Below are 21,358 nucleotides of genomic sequence, written 5' to 3' on the forward strand. Positions count from 1 at the left end.
CTAAGGAAATATTAGCAAAAAAAGAAGCAGTTTGCTCTTCCTTTCTGGTAAAGAAACAGTAGCAGAAGTTTAAACATTACATGAAAGGACAATGATGATTGAACAGTAGGGGGGACAAGGCAGGTGTCACACTGGTACTGAACTAGGGGATGAGCCATGGAGTAGAGTTGGTAATGAGATTTCCAACTGTTAGGGAGACTTATACCAAAGAGGGTCACTATTACACTCAACTATAAGCAGATTCCATATAGATGGAACTGTGTTCTCACTGTACTGAAATATGTTAGAGGAGAGACACAGGTTTGCTAAAGTGTAGATAACTAATTCTTGTCACAAAATTTAAGTGTATTTTTTTTTTCTGAATAGGATCACTGTATGAAATAATTGAGGAGGATGAAAACTTTGCAAATCTAATTTCCTAAATAAAAAACAGAGTTGAAAATGAAGAGATAAATATTACAGACCATTAAATACTCCAATTGTGAAATGATACACTTTTCCAATTTAAGCCAAGGACAATGGCACTGGGTTTTGATCCTACTGCATGTACTGGCTTTGTCGGAGCCTAGCCTGTTTGGATGCTCACCTTCCTAGACCTGGATAGAGGGGGAAGGACCTTGGACTTCCCACAGGGCAGAGAACCCTGACTGCTCTTTGGACTGGAGAGGGAGGTGGAGAGGTGGAGGGGAGTGGGGGGAGGGGGAGGGAAAAGGGAGGCGGGGATGAGGCGCAAATTTTTAATAAAAAAAAGAAAGGAATGAAAATTCATGAATAATGGATTGAGGTATCAAACACTGTTAGACTATATAGTTATAAATATATGTTTGTTGATGGTGATACTTGCAGTCTTGGGTCATGGCAGATTGCATAGGATAGGGCATATATCATGTGGAAGCAGGACATTATCAAGAAACAGCACTTCATACTGTCTTCTTCATGCATATTGACAAAAATTCAGTGTAAAGAGAGAACGGGGTAGGAAGGAAGTTCTCCAGCTTCATAAAAAGTGTCATCAGTGGTTTAAACTCATGTGCAAAGAATGACTCTCATCTACTTCAATAGGAAAGCTAGTGGATGTTCATTGGAAATAACAGCTTCTATCATTGGATATCTATCTGATATTGATTTGTACAGGTTTCAGCAAATGATTATGGCATTTCCACTTCTAAATCTTTGGGCCATTTCAGGAGGGCAAAAGCCACTCTTCATCCCTACTGGTATTTTATTAGTCTTTTACATATAGGTGAGGAGAAGAGTATGAAATGATATTAATAAAAAGCACATGGATCTCTGATACCACAGTATTTACAACGGAAAGGAAATATTTTGTTATCATATTGCTGCACAGGAAGTACTTGCTTCATAAAGCCCAAATCCTCAGTGCAGTCTACCTAAATGAGGCTCCTCAAACCGATAACTTTTTTAGAAGTTCATGACATAGAGAAGGAAAGATCAGTTTGGGGTTAAGTGCTAAAACCACAGCATAGCTTTGAACAGAGTAGTTGCTGATGGAGACAAAAATAAACAAACAAAAACCCTCTCTTACAGCTAGGGTTGGAATGAAATCCAAAGTTCATACGTTGAAGATATGGTCAGGAACTATGGGTTCCCTCAGGATATATTGAAACCTGTGTCAAGTATGATGTAAGGGAAGGATGCTAGCTCATTGGGCCATGCTCTTGAAGGAGAGACTAAGACCTTAACTTTGTGTATTTTCTTCCTCATTATCAAGTAACAAGCAGCTTTTTCCTGCTCCACACTCCTAATCAAGGTGGTTTGCCCCACACAAGACCAAAGGTCAACAAAGCACATGCTGAAATATCTGAGTGGTGAGACAAACACAAAAACAAAACCAACACTATCCTCCTTTTTTATGACTTATTACAAATATTTGTTACAGTGACAGAAAGCTGATGGACAGAAATTCAACAGAAAAAAAATGAGTCATAGGTATGATCACAGCCGACACATAAGCCTGTGGATTTGACTTTTGAGAGGAGTTTGGAAATGTCTGGAGAAGGATAATAGAGACCAATCATAAATAAACAGAAATTAATAGGCCTTTTTGGTCTCTATCACAGAAGAACAGAATACACATTTAAATGTTAATAATATAGGTTAGGTTATAAGTTAAAGATAAAAATGAGGATTCCATTGATAACTGCAAAAGAAAGTATCAATATTTCTTCCAGGCAAAGAACTTCTCCATGCTTTATCCATGTCTGGAAATTTCTGTGGAAGGTCAAAATGATGGAATAATCAGGGAATGAGAAAACAATAAAAAGATGATTTTAGTGATGGAACAATATAACCCAATTTGTGACTTACACAGTTAATCTTGGTAATAATGTCAATAGATATCTTTTACCCACAAATATAATGAGTATGGGAATCAAAGTGATTTCTTTACACACACACAAAAAAAAAAAAAAACCAAAAGACTCTAGATCATTTAGCTATATACTATGCTTTATTTAGTAATATTTTAAATTTATGGCTAATATTTACAATACGCAGTGTTGAAAAACAGAGGCAACCCCAAATTAAACCAAAGATGTATTATTTACATCTACTATGAAACATTTATTAAGCCAGGTAGCATGAGCACCAATGCAGGTCACTGTAGAGACACTGGGTCTAGACTTTAAGGGAGGCAATCAGGTGGCCAGTAGTCAGCTGCAGTGAGTGACCAAGAACAAAGGTACCCATGAAAACTGCCATCTCCCAATGCTAGTCAAGCACAAAGAATATGTAAAAATAGAAAAGATAACAAAAGGACATCCATAGAGACAAACACACTTTTTAATAACAGACAGAAAAAAAGAAAGTATAAATTTTATGGAACGATTGAAGAATCAAGAAGAACATGGAGGCAGCCCTGAAAATAGACTGGATATTTCCACAGGGAAAAAAGAAGGTCACTAACAATCAATGGCACAGAATGTCAGGTAGAGTGAAGCTGAAACAGCTCTGCTGAGTTTCACAGTTGGGGGTCACAGGAGTCACTTGCTAGAGCAATTCTGTCCAGTGGGGACAGCGTCTAATGAAGGAGATACTGAGAATTGACACCCAAGCACTAGGGAATACTGTATCTTGACAAGACATATTGATAATATCATATTGTAAGTCCCATTAATTGTTGAGAAATTATGCAAGAAAAAAAATCAGCTGAATAAAAATACCAAGATGGAGAGATGAAGGAGCGCATATTAATCCCCTTCCATTCCAATGCTGACTTCAATCTTCCAAATCATGCACCCTGGGGTAGTTCAACATGAATTTTAATTTTTTCTTGAGCTTGTGGGTGGCAAGGTTTTTCCATTTGGCAGTTTGACAGCTACACTTGAAAGGGTCCCAAGACCTTAGTAGGTACCAGCTAGACAGATGGTCAAGGTACAACAAAATTCTGCATCTTATTTTTTTTCCCTAGAGGTCTTTCAAACCAAATGATGTCATTAGAATGTTAAGCTTATTCAGCATTTCACAACCAGGACAGTCAAGGTGTTTGAGATGGTCTCTTAACTCTTCAGTTTATTTGTGAGGAAACATGACAAAGTGATACACTGACGATAGAAAAAAAAAAAACAAACAAAAAAAAAAACAGCCAAAAGAGATTTCTGCTAGATCAAAAATGATGGATTTGGAGTGAGCAATAATCTTTTAAATATGCATCCTTTGTTCTTAGTAAATACAGATCATACAGAGATAAGGTGTTGAGAAGGTGACATTTATGATATTGTTATAAATCAAACTGTTTATTCTTATAAACAGAAACATTATTTGATAAGGCAGCAACAAACATACCTATTGCTTTATACTTATTTATTATAGTTAATGAAAGAAGTAATTATTCTGATGAGAAGCATCATAGGATGTCAACCTCAAGTGGTGATAACATATGTCAAGACAGGCATAGAGGTAGAGTGGAATTCACAATGAGATCTGAATATTTGGAAAACGGCAAATATTAATAATGGCTTGTCACGAAGTGTACTTCATTCTGTAAGGAATATAACAGTCTCTGGCACGAAAGCCACTCACCTAGCTCTTCATTTTCAATGACTTCGAATGTAGCCCAAATATCACCTTTAGTAGGAACAATATTTTTTATTGCTAATATATCATTAGTTAACTCTTCAGCTTCCATTACAGGAGATATCTGTAAGAGAAGGAAAATGTCTTCAACAATGTCTGACATAGAAGTAGTCTTGTGCTAGGGCAACCAGATTCCCCATCTCATGATTCAACAAGACCAAGCAAAACACCATGGTGAGATTTTTGTCCACAAGATACATTGTAATGTCAAGTCAAAGAGATATTGCAATAGAGAAACTGTAGGAAGAACTATTTTTCTTAGTAAGCAACTAGGTCACTCACACAATATATATCTAGTCTGTCTGTCTATCTATATATGTATCTATCTATCCATCCATCCATCTACACACACACACACACACACACACACACACACACACACACAAACCTCATTGGAGAAGTAAGATAATCTTCTCACAGTAAAACTTTTCATTTGTCTTTCTATAATCAAGAGTGTAGAGTTACTTGGTTTATTCAGCCTGGACCCTAAATAATGTGAAGATGATTAAATCGTATCTGTCATGCCAAGAAGCCCTGGGGTTTTGGTGTCTGTGGTGTTCATTGCAATGCCAAGTGACAGATGGTGGCATCCCAACATGAAGAGCGCATTCAAGCTTTTATTTCAGGATCCAGTAGAATCTGCAGCTCCAGCCTGGGGCCCAGATCCATAAGCACCTCAAAGTTAAAGGCCACTGTATGAGCCTATCACCCTTTCAGGGACTCTGAGGTTCTGGGGTCTTGCCAATCTTGATTAGGTATTATTTAAAAAAAAACAAAAACAGGGTTTTCTTTAGTTAAAATTTACTGATACTGTTAAACAGAAGACATATTAATAATTAGAATATTGCAACTATAAGTCAGTTTGCATGAATATTCTAAATTAAAATTTCTTAGAATTGCTCATCAGTCCATGTTGTGTTTGTGTGTGTGTGAGAGAGCGACACACAGAGAGATTATAGGTAACTCACTCATTCTATCTTCATGAAATTCAGGGTTTAATTTATGAGATATAGTAATTAAACATATTACTTTTCTATTTAGAGAAGCACAAAAATTGTAAACTTACACTGGATCTCAGCATCTGTAAAAGTGGAGAACATGAAGCAATGAAAAAGCAGGTGAATAATTCCATGATGGCTCAAATCTGCATTGTTCTAAAATATTTATAATTTTAATTTTATTATGTTGTGGGTTTGCATGCTTTTCCTGTATGAATGTTTGCACACCACTTGAATGCCTGAAGTCCTCTGAGGTAAGAAGAGGGTTTCAGATTCCCTAGACTGGGGTTACAGATGGTGTGAACTATCATGTGGGTTCTGGGAATCAAAGTAGGGTCTTATAGAAGAACTTCTGATTAATGAGTCATTTCTTTCTCCTTGGAAAGATTTTCTTAAAGAGAAATATAGCACTGTTTTAATAGACTAACAGTGAGTGAGAAATGAAATTTGGGAAGTAGGTAGTAGGAGATGCCTTGAACTCCACACTCAGGAAAGCATTAATTTATGAAATGTAAATAGCAGTATAATGAATATTAGGTTCAGGTTATGATGATCCAGGTCTGTGATGTGCCCTTAATGTCTTTAATTTCCATTTTCCATTTCCCAAAACAAGGTGTATCATATGCCTCCAGGGCTTGAGGTCAAAATCAACAGTATAAATACTGCAACATGGTTTTTCACTCTTATAGCCATATACAAATGGTAGTGATTATTTGATTATTGTTGTATAGTTTGCTACTGTTGTTCTGCTTTCTGGTATTGTTTGGAATTGAATAGTCTTTTATTCTAAGACAGTTGAAAATATAGGAACTTTTGCATAATTGTAACATTTAATACAACTTCATTAGAATTACAAAATTAAAATATGATTTCAAAGAATATATATTCTTAAAAAACATATATATATACATATATATATATGCAGTTAAATCATGTATTCTATCCTTTCTAGCACTAATAATAGATTCTTCTGGTAGATTTAGTCTGTAATTTAATTTATAATAGTTTCTCATCTCCATTATGACCACAGTCAAGCATTCAGCATCAGAACTATGATGTGACTAGTGAAGAGAAAATGTCTCCTACGAGATCTGTTCATAGACTCCATGATCATGTTCCAGCTCCATGTGCTAAGCAAGGTACTAATGGCATATAGTCACAATGCATAACCACTGGAATTACTTGAGTTAATAGTAGCAATATATTTATCATCTTAAGAGTTTAAAAGAGAAAATAAAGCGAACTTCTGCTACAGAGAAGATTATGTATTCTTTACTCAGCAACAATCATCTTACCAAGTAAGAACATGTAGGAGCTCTGCAACTGCCCCTAATGAAGACCAGTTATCGAGGACAATACTACAGAAAACACCTATTTTTAATTATGCTCAAAGAAACGGAAGAGTTACCTAAGATTAAGTTTAAATGTTGGAATATAAGAAATGAGACTGGGCATTCATAATACTAAAATAGCTGCTTATTAAATAGCAATTTGGGAAATAATTTGCTATGTGCATACTTTTTGATTTATGAGTCATTCCATCAGTGATACAATATTAATACTGTAAATTTTCCTCATTTTATTGTTAAAATGGGGGCTAAGGCAGGGTAAATAATTTGCCTTAAGTTAAAATTTTAGAAAGGGAGAAGCAAGAACTTGAGTTCAGTTTATTTTCTAGCATCTGCAGAAAAATCGAAACTCATGCACAGGTGATGCTCTCTTCCAAATAATTAAAATACCAAATTCCTGGAGGGTCCTGCTAGGAAAGATCAATCTTGCTGCCAGTCACTGTTTGAAGGGAAGAGAACTTAAAATACAAAATACACTAGAAAATATCACAGCAGACACGGTTCTGAGCATTCCGAAAGCCCTTTACACCTTAGGACTCACCCGGATTATAATACTGCAGTCAGGTTCCTTCCTTTCTACATATACTTCAATTAACAAGTCTCCAGCCTGGGACACCTAGGAAGGCAGACGTGAAGACAGCACACATAATTATGTCACAAAATCACACACACAGCACTGAAGAGAGTTACAAAATGCTTGTCACCCACCTCAAAAATGTACAGCAATGAAATTACCTCAGTTCTTCTGTTCAGCATTATTAGGTACTTATTTCAAAGCGTGCTCTTCTCTTACAGACAAACACATTTATTATACCGAATAAGTGGCATAAATAGGAACATCATTCATAGTCTGAATTTTTTATGCCATGATCAAGGCCCTAGTAGCTTCAAATACTGAAGCAATGGCTCTAGGGTGGATGTAGGCTGCATTTGACAACAAGAGATTAAGAGCCACAGAATATGAAAAGCTCTTAGTGCATATGGACATAATCTTAAAAGACAAAATAGGCCCTGGTTAAGTTTTCATGCAGCTAACACATTCAAACATTGAAATGGGAAAGCATGGTAATCAAAGCTGAGCTAAAATTATAAACAAAAAAATTAATTTTGTGAGAAAAGTACAAGTAAATAATAGAATGAGGTGGACAAGCTAGCTTTATTATTCCCGCTGAAGCATCTAAGAATGCTTATGTGTGTCATTACATGCTCTAACAGAGACGAAGAGTAAAGTTACAGGTAAAAAGGAAAAGTAAAAATCAGCACAGAATAGACCAACAGAACTAAACATTGGCCAAAGATACATATCAATACATAAAAATAATGTGCATTGGGCTGGAGAGATGGCTCAGCCGTTAAAGGCTAGGATAACAACCAAAAAATTAATTTGCATTGACCTTTCTTTTTTTTTCAGAAGTCCACTGTATAACCACTAAAAATATCTATCACCAATGATTTAAAAACATCCTGAGATGTAATCATTCTGATGCTAAATTATCCTTGGCATAAAAGTCTAAAATCTTATAAGCAAGAAAGATTAAAGTGTACCGAGGGAAAAAGATTTAAATGCACTTTGAAAAAGCACTCTTAGTTATTTTATCACTATGTTGCATTAAAAAAAAAAAAGCTTATTTCCAAATTCTCTTTCTCAGTTTTGAGTTACATACAACTTCTAGGGAGAAAGATGCAGCTACCATGTGTGCTTTTCACTGTTTGTATAAACATCACAGCAAGAAGAAAACATCATATAAATGAAAAAACACACACTACAGAATATAGAGTGAACCAATAAGTAGCTAAGCAGTTAAGTAATTAAGAAGCTAAGAATTAAAACAGGATGAAGACAGAAGCACTCAACAAATACTCCAAAACGGGGCTTTAAATAGAGTGAAGCAAGACCCAAGCAGAAATAACCATTTTCCACATTATTCCTAGGTCTTCTCAATTTATTTTATATATAATTGATTCACTGATGGTAAATTTAAGGTGTTTAAGACTGTTTTCTTTGTTGCAAAATACAAACAGATCCTAGACAACAGCAATACAGATCAGACGGACAAAGATTTCCTTTCAGGCTCACAGTCCTTCATTTCAGGACCGAATTACATTTACACCAAGTGAGAATTATAAACACTGAAAATAAGCCAGATTTTTTTTTAGTTTAGTGTTATACCTAACTCCTCTAAAAGTTGGATTAATTACATCCGGTAAAATGGAGGTAATCATTTGTTAAGTAATTAGTATCACAGTATTAGTTCAGGGGGAATCTAAGCATGCGCTCATCTGCTTCATGTAGAATGATAGCTGCAATGATTCCTTTAATTAGAAGCAGACGTTTCAGGACTGAAGCAAACTTTGAGTCCGACTAATAAGCAGGAATTTGCCTCATTATCTGAGTGTAATTATGAACAGAGTACATTTGACCCATTTCTATTATTTACAGTGAAACCCTGAATCAATTATCATTCCTAGTTACCAGAAGATGATTAATGATCAACCTTAAGACGTTCCAGTGAATTCATCAAACAAGATAAAGCACCCTGGAAAAGCATGGTGCATCCTGAACACACAAATCCAATGCAATGTGACTAGGAAAGCAAGACAGGATTTAGAAAAGCAGACTTAAGACAAAAGTTAGTATGCATTACACAGGTCACCTTAGAAACCGTCTCATTAATGCAATCATCTGAGAGCGTGCAGAACAGAAGCATATAGGAAATCATTTATATTTTCCTAATCATAAGGGATAAAATCATTATGCTGTGGGATTTTGCAATTTAGTCTAGTATTTCTTTGGCTTTAAATGCTTCCTTTGAAATCCACTGCCATAGGCAACGGTGTTTTGTTTTTAGTAAATAATAACCAGTGCTTCCTCAATATTTAAGGTTATATTAATACTTTCTGCATGTATGCATCGGGTTTCAGAGCTGCCCCAGTCTTTTACCAGTCTCTTTCACTCTACATCGAATAGTAACTTGAACACACACAACAAATGTATTTACGAACATTTGGTTTTTAAGTCTTTAGAGACTAACTCTTACTACTCACTTGAGTGTCTTTCCACTTGGTTATAAAGCTATTTTCTATGTCCATTTGTTTGACTTGGTCTTCTTTAACCTGTTTAAAATATAATTTGGGATATTCTAATAATGTAAAGTACACAGAGCAAAGGTGCTCTTTCTCACCTAGCTCCTCAGGAATTTAAGTAACGACCAACTGTAAAGAGACCAGGATGTCATCATTATCATCATCTTGATCACATGAGCCCCACAATTTGGGCAACACGAAGCCAACTGAGCCTCATAGGGCTTAGAACATGCTCTGACATTGGCCCATCAGACTGTAGATTTTACTCATGGAAAACCATAGAGATTTACAAGTACAGGTTCCCATGGAAAATGTCTGAAATTGCTTGCAGGTGAGAAACAAGACTCATCACTCAAACAAAAATTCCTTAAGGGCTTGTTAAACTTTCAGTAAAAATTTAAGTTCAACAACACTAGGAAGGTAACCATTTAGCTTTATTAGCATAATAAAGAGAGCATGTAAAGCCACATTTATTGTATCTCAGCATCAAGTCATTTCAAAGAAGCTGCTATTGATCAAAAAAAAACAAAAACACTTGACAAACAGGAGAAAATGAGAAAGAGACCAAAGCACAAGAAAAGGCAGTTCTGGTATGAACTCTCCTAGAAATTAAATTACAAACTGTTACATTAGTAAAATCTTACATTTTTCTCTGGTAAGGAATACTGTCCCACTCCAGGCACACCCAAAGGACACTCCATCCTATCACAAGGACACTTGCACAACTATGTTCATAGCAGTTTATTCAAAATAGTCAGAAACTGGAAACAACCAGATATCCCTCAACAGAAGATTGGATAGAGAAAATACAATAATTTACCCAATGGAGTATTACTTAACTGTTAAAAAAATGATATCATGAGACTTTCAGGCAAATGGATGGAGTACAAACACGGTATGTACTTACTTATATGTGGATATTAGCTATAAAGAAAAGTATAGTCATGCTACAATCCATACACCCAGAGAGGCTAAGTAACAAGGAGGGCTCAAGGGGGAATGCATGAATCTCCCTGTGAAAGGGAAATAGAATAGATAATATGGGTGAACATGGGGCCAGTGGAGATGGGAACAGAAGAGTCAGGTGTCAGAGGAGAAAGGGAGAGGCAATGCAACTGAGGAGCTTTTGGGAGGCAAAGTAGAAACCTAGTGCAATGGAAACTTCCTGGAGTCTAAAAATGTGACTGAAGGGCCAGAAACCAAAGGCTGGAAAGCCCAGATACCTAGGATAGAACCCAACACAACTGGTGGGGGAAAAATAAGAAAGTCAATGAAATGATTCCTAATGATATTCTGTTATATTCATAGATGGGAACCTTGCATAATCATTATTAGAAAGGCTTCATCCAGTAACTGATGGGGCAGATGCAGAGAACCACACTCAAACATTAGACAGAACTTGGTGGGGGGCATCCTGCAGAAGAGGGGGAGGAAGAATTATAGGAGCCAGAGGGGTCAAGGACACCACAAGAATATGGCTCACAGAATCAACTATCCAGGGCTAACAGAGCCACACAAAGACTGAAGCTACAATCAGGGGACCTGTATGGGTCTGACCTAGGTCCTCTGCATATATGTTATGGTTGTGTAACTTGTTCTTGCGGGATCCCCAATAGTGGGGGGTTAGGATGTCTCTGATGCTTTTGCCTCCACTTGGGACCCTTTTTGTTTTACTGGGTTGCCTCACCCAGCATTGATATGAGGGTATATGTGCCTAGTCTTATTATAACTTCTTATTCCATATTTGGTTGATATCCATGGGAGGCCTGCTATTTTCTAAGAAAATGGAGCTGGGGGGTGTCTGAGGATAGGAGCGACTGGGAGGTGAGGGCAGAGGGAAAACTTTGGTTGGAATGTAATATGTGAGAGGAGAATAAATAAATAAACTAAATAATAATAATAATAATAGTAAAATTTCTCAAGATTATTAAATGGTCGCATTGACTCATCTGGTTTCATCTGGAACATCTATACCCACAGAACAGGAGAAAGTATCATTTGAGCAAGCTCTGAAAGACTCTAGATCAAAGAGGGGATGTGAGAGTTATACACATTGAAAAGGACTTTTTCCAGAATTACTAAAGCCTGGCCTTATTTCCCATATTTTATCTTCATTAAACAATAAAAACATTCCTATTCTAATAGTTTACTAAAAAACATAAAGATGCTCATTTCAGAGACCCGCCAACTGAAAAATGAAGTAAATACATGTGAGGACTCAGTACAAGCCGTAAGATAATGCTTCATAATCCTCCTCCAATTGGAGTAGAGTTTTAAAAACATTCAGGGTGATTTCAATAGCAACATTTAACAGGCTTTTGTTGATCACCGAATTTGTTAAACTCCTAACTTCACACCTCTCAGTAGACACACTTAATGCATATACACAGTGAGGAGAAAACATACACAGGCCCTGTAAATAGTAGGCTGTCCAACAGACAACAGATGGTGAAAATATTTAAAAGCTGCTACATTTTAAATAAATGGTTACTGTTTTAAATCCAATTATATCTAAGACCTTCAAAGCAAACTATCCTTCATGGTCTCTATTTTTAAATATTCACAAGGATCTGAATAACATCCTGCAAAAAGGAATGTGTTCTGCAAGCCGTGATGCCTAATCCATTGTAACGAAAAGAGGGCTTAGAATTCTTACCTCAAATATTTCAACGTAATTGTTAATTAGATCTTCAATTACATTGACTTCTTCGCTAGTTTGTCCCTTAGTTTGAAATAAGCATGATGAAAAGACCAATGCCAAGTTATGGGCATTCATGTGATTGATTTCTGAGCATTTCTGAACCCTGTTATGGAAAAGTATATCTCATTATGACATACTTGTATTCAAGAATTTCATCATAATACAAGGTAAAATCCTCAGCTATCATTTTAAAACACACACACACACACACACACACACACACTGTATAAAGCTCTTCAAAATAAAAGGTTCAGTGGGGATTTAAAGACACTCACAGTCTACTTAAAAACAGAAGCAAAATTACTGTTAAAAGGAGTCTTTAAATCCCCACTGTTTTCACCCCCTCCACCCCTCCAGTGCTCAGAGACTGACTATACATAAATAGTGGCAACCAAAGAACAGCTCATGTGCAGAGCACAAAAATGAGTAAAGTCCTGGCTAGAAATGATGTATGTAGCTGCAACCAAACCTGAAAGAAGCACAGGGGCAAGAAGTCAAGATAATGCAGGCTCCACGGGGACTTGCTGAACTTGTAATGGGGGATGTCAGTTCACAGGCAAAGGCTACACTTGCCACAAAATGCACCATCGGTCAGGTCATACACACTTTAGCTTCTTATCAGAGCTAAAGAAACTGTTTCCTGGTTGTCATTTATCATTAACCAGAGAATCCCATCAGAGGGGCTGCTATGCTAAACTAGACTTGATGAGACAACTACTTTCTCTTTAACAGAATAAACTCCAAATGGTTCTTTATGACTTCCAAGTCCTTTCCCAACAGGTGTTCATCCAGTTCAAAACAGGATATCATTGCATCTCCATAACCAAAAGCATAATTAAAAAATGCAGCCATCCTTATCTTAGAAAACTACCAAGAATGTCTTTGCTTATTATTTATCAATATGCCCACACAGAGTTGAAGAAGCATTGAATCTCCAGGAACTGGAATTACATATGATTTTGATCTGCCATATGTGTGCTGGTAATGGAAGCTGAGTCCCCTGAATGATCAGTAAGTGATCTTAATTGCTGAGCTATCTCTTCAGCCCCCCACCCCGAGCCTTTCTAAATAAATAGATATTGACAAGTAAATTAACTCTTCTAAACAGTAAGCTACAACCTTTGGGTATTGCAAAGGGCACTATAAATATTCACTGATATAAGTTAACAGTGCTTCACAACCGCAATCACCTCCACAAGGGAGAGTTCCAAGGATAAAAATGTCGAGAAGAAATACAAGTGCCTGCTCATGACCTTATTGAGTTTTCACTAGCTGAATATAGAGCAGCTACATGACTCTCGACTCAATTACACTAGAAACACACACACACACTCCAAGAATGAGCAAATTATTCCTGACTGAGCAAGGTGCTCTCATATATATATATATATATATATATATATATATATATATAGAGAGAGAGAGAGAGAGAGAGAATATTGATACATGCAAAAAGGAGTAAACATGGTAGTATTATATATGATAATGTCAGAAATCCATAATGAAGTGTAAAATTGCATAGTAGAGATTGGACAAAGAAACTGCAATCACCATAGATGATTTACAAGATGAAAAGGATCTGGAATTTAATAATGGAAGAGTTAAAAATTCCAAGTGCTGGTCCAGACCACTTCTGCACTTTTATCACATGACACTGTAAACATCTAGAAAACTGATCTCTGTGTCTATCTGTGTGCCTCGGATCTCAGAATCTCAGTAGGAGACTCTTGCTTTAATTACTCTGTAGTGCGTAATGAATACGTGGTGAGTGGAACTAAGTGGCTGCTACTGATAGCAGAAGTGAGCTGTTATCTAGGGCAGCTATTGAATTAGAATCTTTATCAATCTGACTGCATCCAAGGTGACTCCCACTTTTGATGACCTCGCCCAATTCCTGGCTTTCTTGAGCCTCTTTTGGTAATATCATCCTTCCTATGAACCTCTTCTGCTGTCAATATACTTATTTTCTCTGATTAATTTCTGGAATAACTGTGCACACTGAACATTTTTTTTCTTTACTTCTTGGTATTCTGATGCTGCTCCCCATTATTTCATAACCAGTTTCTCAAAGTCTTACTCTGACCTTCTCATCAGAGCCCAAGGAAATGTTTCCTTATGAGGCTTTCCTATCTCTTCGCAAGTATTCCCTTTACAGGAGATAGTATGCTAAACCAGATTATATCAGTCATTTCTTATAAAATCAAACAGCTAATATGACTTACAAAGCATTCATGACCTCCTCCTTTATTGGATGCAGCTGCTTTGTTTCCCAGTCACACAGACTCCACAAGGTTTCTGTGTTTGTCTCCTCCTGAGGAGGCTACATGGTATCTCACTGACTCTGCCCTCTTTCTCCCATCATTCAGTTTAGTGTTTCTGCCTAGCTTTATTCCACTAAACCACTGGCTGAAACAGCTTTATTTACTGACCAATAAAAACAACACATTATCTTCTCCAACTTTGTACTCGGAAATGTTTTAAATGTCCTGCTTATTAACAGAATGTTAGGGCAGGGTTGGGGGTAGCTGCATCCAACCAACCATTTCTTACTGATTTAAGAATATCACCATCATACTCAACTGTAATTATACCTTAATTACAAAAACATAGTGTAAAGTAACTTTTTTAAGATTTGTAAGTCTTCATGTAAAATATGGAAGCTCAGCTACACAACTTTAAGTTTCAAAGACAGTGACAGTGGTTTTGCCCTAACATGCTCAGAAGTTTCTGGAGTCCACTAACCTGTAAAGGTGTTCAATTATAGCTGCCAGCGTCGCTCTGTTGACCCCTGGAAGAGTTCGTATGAATGCTCTGTATTTTTCAGTTCTTTCTTGTTCATCTTGTGTATCTAGGGAGAACATTCTTTACATTTAAACTAGTCATTTCTACCAAAAATTTACCTCCCAATATTATTTTTAAATAATAGTTATAAGCATATAAATGATACAAGCAGGTTTCAAGAGTAAACATTCAAACTTTTAACACAATTGTCTGTAATTCTAAAAAAAGAAAACACATCACACAGTCATATACTATAGTTTTTATAATATGCAATTTAAAATTAAGCACTTTCAAAATGGGAGGGTAAGAGGATTTTTTCCTTTTATATAGCCTATTTTTATGGACTTTTACATCCTAACAGGAGTACAGTTTACAAATTATTCAAGCTTCATTATACATCATACATTGAAAAGCTAAGTCAAAGGTATATTATATCTGATTATAGAGGGATTTCATCAATTGCATTTGAAAAAGGTATTTCTGACCCCTTTTTCATATGAAACCCTAAATATCTTTCCAAAACTACAAGACATCGCAGAACTATGAACTCCACTCTTTGTTTGATCTACATAAGGGGCCTGTTACCAGCCAGACAGCCTTCAAATCTCAGGAAAAAAAAAAAAAAGGACAATGAGAAAGAGGTGATAGAGGTGATGTACAGATCTTAATACCATAATTCAGATTTCTGAGATAATGGGCCTTGTGCCTTTGTCATGAAAAGAAATTAACTGGTCCATCAAAAGACAAATGAGAAAGGAGGATTGCCCTCTCTCCTCTTAACTGTAGAAGACAAATCTCTGAAGTAACTGAGAACTGGGAACGTTTCCCATTGTAGAATTCAGGTGGATTATATTGGCAGTTCAAACTAGTATCAGCTGACATGGGAAGTACCAACCACTCTTCAGAGCAACAACTTCCACTGGCTTTGCAACTACTCCCCTGGTACAATCCCCAGTGACCTTTGGAAGCAAGGTGTTTCCAATTCCTGCCTACCTAGCTAGTACTCAAGAGCCAGGGACATTCCAAAGATTCTTTAAATGTCTACAGTCACAGGAAATGTTCTGTAAGATCCCCAAGGGAGGCAGGAACTCTGACACATTCAAAATCCCAAATGTTGTCTCTTGTGCTCATTCAAGCCACACATGAGATCTATCAAAGGAAATGCAGTGCCCAGAGATGACTCCAGAAAAGCAAGAAGGGAAAATACCCAAATCACGCAACAAATTTAGAATTATTTGGTATCCCAGGATAATCCAAACATTCCCCTACATGTCATCTAGTTTAAGGCTTTAGAAGCAATCTCATTTATTCAATAAAATCCAATTAACATTATAACATTTAAATCAAGCAATAATTCTACTAGAAGACATTTCATGCACTTTATAAATATAAACAGATATTTACAAAATAAAGCAATTAGAAGACAAAATTTGGGAAAGATTCCAGGTCATATAAAAAAAATATGGTGATTGGGCAGAAGAAATGTCTTCTTGGGCAGAATGCCAGCTGTGCAATCATGAATATCTGAGTTTAGATTGTCAGCATTCATGTACAATAGCCAGGCATGGTAGTGTGTTCTCATAATTCTAGCATGGGCAGCCAGACACACAAGTTTGATTGGGCTTTCTAGGTAGCCAATACTGTCAATTAGAAAGCTTCAAGTCCAGCAAGAGTCAAAACAATATGGTGAGAAGTGATTGGGAAAGTGACCTGACACCAACTTATGATGTGCATACATCCCCACACACGTGCATAGGCATGCATACATCACACATACACACACACAGGACAGGGGTATACAACGACCATTTAACTCAGAATTCGGGTAATTTACCAAACAAAGTAACACACACATAAACACACACATACACAAATACAAAAAACAAACCATATGGAGCCCATTTTGTGTTGGCATCTACTCCTGGTAATGCACCCTGTCCTGGAGTTTGCGTGATGTAGCCAATGATACTCTATTGGAGAAAGTCAATTTCCTGTCCTTTTCCCAAAAGGTACCAATTACAAACAGTTCTTGGTTAGGGGTGGGACCTTATGTGTACAACCCTATATCAGTGCTGGGAATCTGTCTGGTTTGAACCTGTGCAAGTCTTTTATGCATGCTATCACAGTGCACAATCTGTTGTTGATGTTCTCACTGAGACATAGAAAGAGCTAAAGAGAGAATACATGAAGTTTGGTGGGTGGGGACATAGAGAGGATCTGGGAGGAGGTGAGAGAAAGAAAATAATATGATCAAAATACATTGTGTAAATCATTCAATTATGAACACAATCTTGGGATTGCAATTCTTGGGGCAGAACCTAAGTCCAAGTTGACTATCATGCCAGCTCCTGCTGATTATGTGGTAACATAATATAGAAATTTAGATGATCCTGATACTGAAATTAAAGTAGAATGCACACTGAAAGGGTGATACAATTTTGTACCACAGTCTCCACTATACTGAATATGCAAAATGCAGTATTTTAGCTTAACAATTATGGGGTAATAGATTGATTATATAATATAAGTAAATAAAAACAAGAAAAAAATTAAAATTAACTATAAAGAACAATTCAAAAAACTTAACAGTGTTCTTAGAATATTCATGTATTTTATAAATAATTGGTGTGCTACTACAAGAATCCTTGTGTTTTGTTGCTTGCTTGCTTGTTATTCCAGACAGGGTTTCTCTGTATTGTCCTAGCATTTCTGGAACTGTATTGGTAGGCTAGCCTCAAGCTCACAGAGATTCACCTGTCTCTACCTCCAGAGTATTGGGATACACTTATATTTATTACAAGTATGGAATAAAACCTATAAAACAGAAAAAGGTAAAATTATTAAAATGTTCTTATTGTTGTTCTGTTCAACATAGGAGACAGTTTTAATTAATGTGTGCAAAACAATTTTTAGTAAAAGTAACATGACCAAATAAAGAATTTATTAACCATTGGTCTATTAATAGATTCATCCCCTAAGTTTCTATATGATACAATATAACTTTACCTTATTATGTGGAACCCGTGGAAAATGAACAAAAACATTGTCAGTTTTACTAACAAGAGGTAGGGTAAATGACAAGAGAATCAAATGCTGTTTATTAGCTTTCAGATGATTGAAGACTTAAAAGAAAGCCATAATTATTAAATTAGAAGGCAGGCAAAATGTCCTGACCCAAGGGCGTTACCTAATGCGGAGACCCAGTACGGATAGAGCTCCTTTGTGAGAAGCGCATCATCAATGTCAGACAGAAAATTCTTCAGCACGCTCGTCACATCTTCAAGTTGATGTTTTCCAGCTCGCAACTTAACACTTCTTGCATCCTTTTTGAAACTCTCCAGGAGTTCACTTATGTGCGAAGGATCACCATTCTTTTGATAAATGTTCTTGCATCCTAACCCTGTGAGAAACATGTAGAAAGTTATGAGAAGTATCTTAACTCATAACCTATTTTGATATATTAGGAAAAAAAAACAGATTCTTCCGTGGAGATCATGAACAAAATAAGTCATCAGATATGAAGTTAAAAACCTTGCACCTCTCAATTTTAAATTGAAACCCAGTGAATAAACCCCCTGATCCCCAGCTCTCTATAGTTCTCCATATTATCATTTGCAAAGGCATTTCTACCTCAAGAAGAATTTTCTCAGTCTCAGAAAACAAGCTTGCCTACATCTGGACAGAACAGTATAAAATTTTGTAGAACATTTCTTATATTCTCAACACTTATTTATTTTTGTTGTGTCTACCTATACCTTTGCCCAATGTTCCCGACTCACTGTCTCATTGGGTACCCCTCAAAGTCAAGGCAGTGATTAGTGGCAGAACAGAGGTAAAAAATGATGGTGGTGGTGATACAAACACACAAATCCTTTGCTTCCTCCCCAGATCTTTCTCCTTATGAAGCCAAGCTAAATTCACTGTTCTTTTTCTATGTGCCCTGATTCCTGTAGTCACTCCAGGCAATCTTCTGGAGCACTGTCATTATGCATATCAGTGGTATGATCTAGATGTCTTCCAGTTTCTGGATAATGACAACCACTTGGAGCATTTGACAGGCCCTCAGGATCTGCTGCCAACATTCTGTTAATCTTATGGCTTTTTGATGATCTTATGATCATGATCTTATGCCTATTTTCTCTCCTTCTAGGATGATTTCCCCAGTGTTCTATCTATTTCTCTCTTCAATCTTAATTCTATTCTCTTTTTACTACATTAGAAAATTTCCTGCATGAACCTATCCATCTTTATCATCCCATGTATAGCATACCTGTCTTTACCTGGATTTTATGTCTTAAATTTCATTCACCACATATATAAATGCCATCATATATACAGAGACAGACACATATACCACTTATAACCTTATAGGAAATGATAAAACCCTAAAGAAATTTATTTTCTACCTTTTTCATCAGCTTCTTCCAATCATATTTTAAAACCATCTCCTCAATTTCAATAGATGGCTTTACTTTTTCCTTGCCTTATACAACATCGGAATCTTTGTAACTCATTACACTTAAAATATGTCAAAAATCACTCTTCCTTCTGTTCATATGCTATTATCTGTGTCTTGGGTTCCTCATTACATTATAATGTTCTTATGCAGGCCTAATTTGTCTTTACAATGTTGATGATGACAATATAGGTCTGCTAGTCTTGTCAGAAGCCTAAATATCTAGAGGTAACCTTCCTCATGCAGGTAGACAAAACTTACACAATTTTATAATTAAAAATCTACCAGAGCTGGACTAACCTCATGCCTCTTGCATGTATCCTATCTTTGCATGCTACACTCTGGGCACATTGAACTCTACACACATTTTCCTAAACAGACAACCATAAAGTTATCTATTATATGCTCTATGCTAGAAGAAACTGCCATGCACACTGTAGAACAATGAGCCTCTCTATCACAGAATCTTATACACTGAGATATAACTATCTGCCCATGGGTTTGTGTTTAAGCCATAAATCTATGAGCCCCTAAAAGTCAAGGAGCCATATATTAAGTCCTGCTTTTTTCTTTTAACTGGCAGGAACAGTATTTTGGAAAACTCAAAAGGCACTTGGCAAACGGCTTCTTACTACAAAAATAAGTAAATTCTAGGAAGTAATTTTAACTATGTGCCTGAGAGACAACATCCATTTCTAAGGGTATTTCTAACACCCAGTAATTAAACAACTTTAACAGCTTCTGGCTCCCAAGCTTGCAACCTTGAATTTGATCCCAAGGACCCACAGGCAGAAGAGAAGTGAATCCTACAAATTGTCTTCTGACCTACATACACATGCTGTAGCATCAACATATACACACACAATAATGTTTTAAAGTACTGAATATAATTGTATATATAAATTGAAATAACTTTCTCCAAGATTTAATTACTATACTTGATTTAAAGATTAAATCCATAATACATTTTGAACTAGGTAAAGTTCAAAATATTAACATGGAAAACACAGAAAACTAGCCTTTATATTTTAAACCAAAGGCTAAGACATTCAAAATAATTGCTACTGTAGAGATTCTTAGGCAGACACTTGCAAACTGTGAGCTCTGTGCAGCATTCAAATTCCTATCAAATCTTAATGTAGGTACTTAGTACACAACAGTTTTAGCCCATATTCTACTAAAAATATGAACAATCACTTATTGGCTTTATTACTCTAGAGTAGAAGTTGATACACTTTGTGTTAGTTGTAGAGTTCTTATAATATACCAGATATAGTTGAAACCATCTAGTGCTTAATTGTTTTAAATTCAAATAAACACCATGGGGAAACTTGTGATTTCCCCAGAGAAACATTCAATTGGTTACACTGGGACTACCTGTGTTAGTTTAATCATTAGTCAGCTCAAAAGGATGCTATGCCACTATGAAACTAATGTGATGTGAAAGTTTGCTGTAAGCTTATGCCCTTGCTAACACAGTATGTGCCCCCACATCCCTGTGAAATGCAGCCAAGTTAACATGGATGAACACAGTACGTGAATACAACCATTTCTGAAATAAAGAGGACTACAGCAGATAAGAAACATGTTAGTGCACAATGGTAGCAAAGAAAACCCTATAGTAAGGTCCACACATACAATTATGTGAATAATCTCAGTATATATACAGTACAAACACAATGAATATTGAAAATAAAAAAAAATACTTGGATTTTATTTGAGGTAAAATACTTAAGGCAACACTGTTGCCAAAGAGCTTTTTATAAATAAATATAAAACATTATAAATTCAATTTCTGAAAAAAATCTTTTTATCGGAATGCTCATTTCTGACAGATTGTCATCTATCATGCCATCAACTTCATATATAGAGTGAGATCCAAGGGGAACTTCTC

General features: G+C 36.2%; 1 protein-coding gene across 5 annotated transcripts in view; it reads right to left on the reverse strand.

The window, feature by feature from the left end:
• Arap2 (ArfGAP with RhoGAP domain, ankyrin repeat and PH domain 2) overlaps nucleotides 1-21,358 on the reverse strand; it is a 169,904-nt gene that overhangs the window by 33,387 nt on the left and 115,159 nt on the right. For 4 of the 5 annotated variants that reach the window (XM_057771581.1, XM_057771582.1, XM_057771584.1 and 1 more), the window contains 6 exons: nucleotides 18,196-18,408; nucleotides 14,970-15,075; nucleotides 12,183-12,330; nucleotides 9,488-9,556; nucleotides 6,984-7,058; nucleotides 4,042-4,159 (listed from right to left, as the gene is read on the reverse strand). In XM_057771581.1, coding sequence (XP_057627564.1) covers nucleotides 4,042-4,159; nucleotides 6,984-7,058; nucleotides 9,488-9,556; nucleotides 12,183-12,330; nucleotides 14,970-15,075; nucleotides 18,196-18,408 — 729 coding nt within the window. The remainder of the gene's footprint in view (nucleotides 1-4,041; nucleotides 4,160-6,983; nucleotides 7,059-9,487; nucleotides 9,557-12,182; nucleotides 12,331-14,969; nucleotides 15,076-18,195; nucleotides 18,409-21,358) is intronic. The other variant, XM_057771585.1, reaches the window with a different exon arrangement.

The sequence above is a fragment of the Chionomys nivalis genome, chromosome 6 (genome assembly GCF_950005125.1).
Source record: "Chionomys nivalis chromosome 6, mChiNiv1.1, whole genome shotgun sequence".
NCBI classification, from domain to species: Eukaryota; Metazoa; Chordata; class Mammalia; order Rodentia; family Cricetidae; genus Chionomys; species Chionomys nivalis.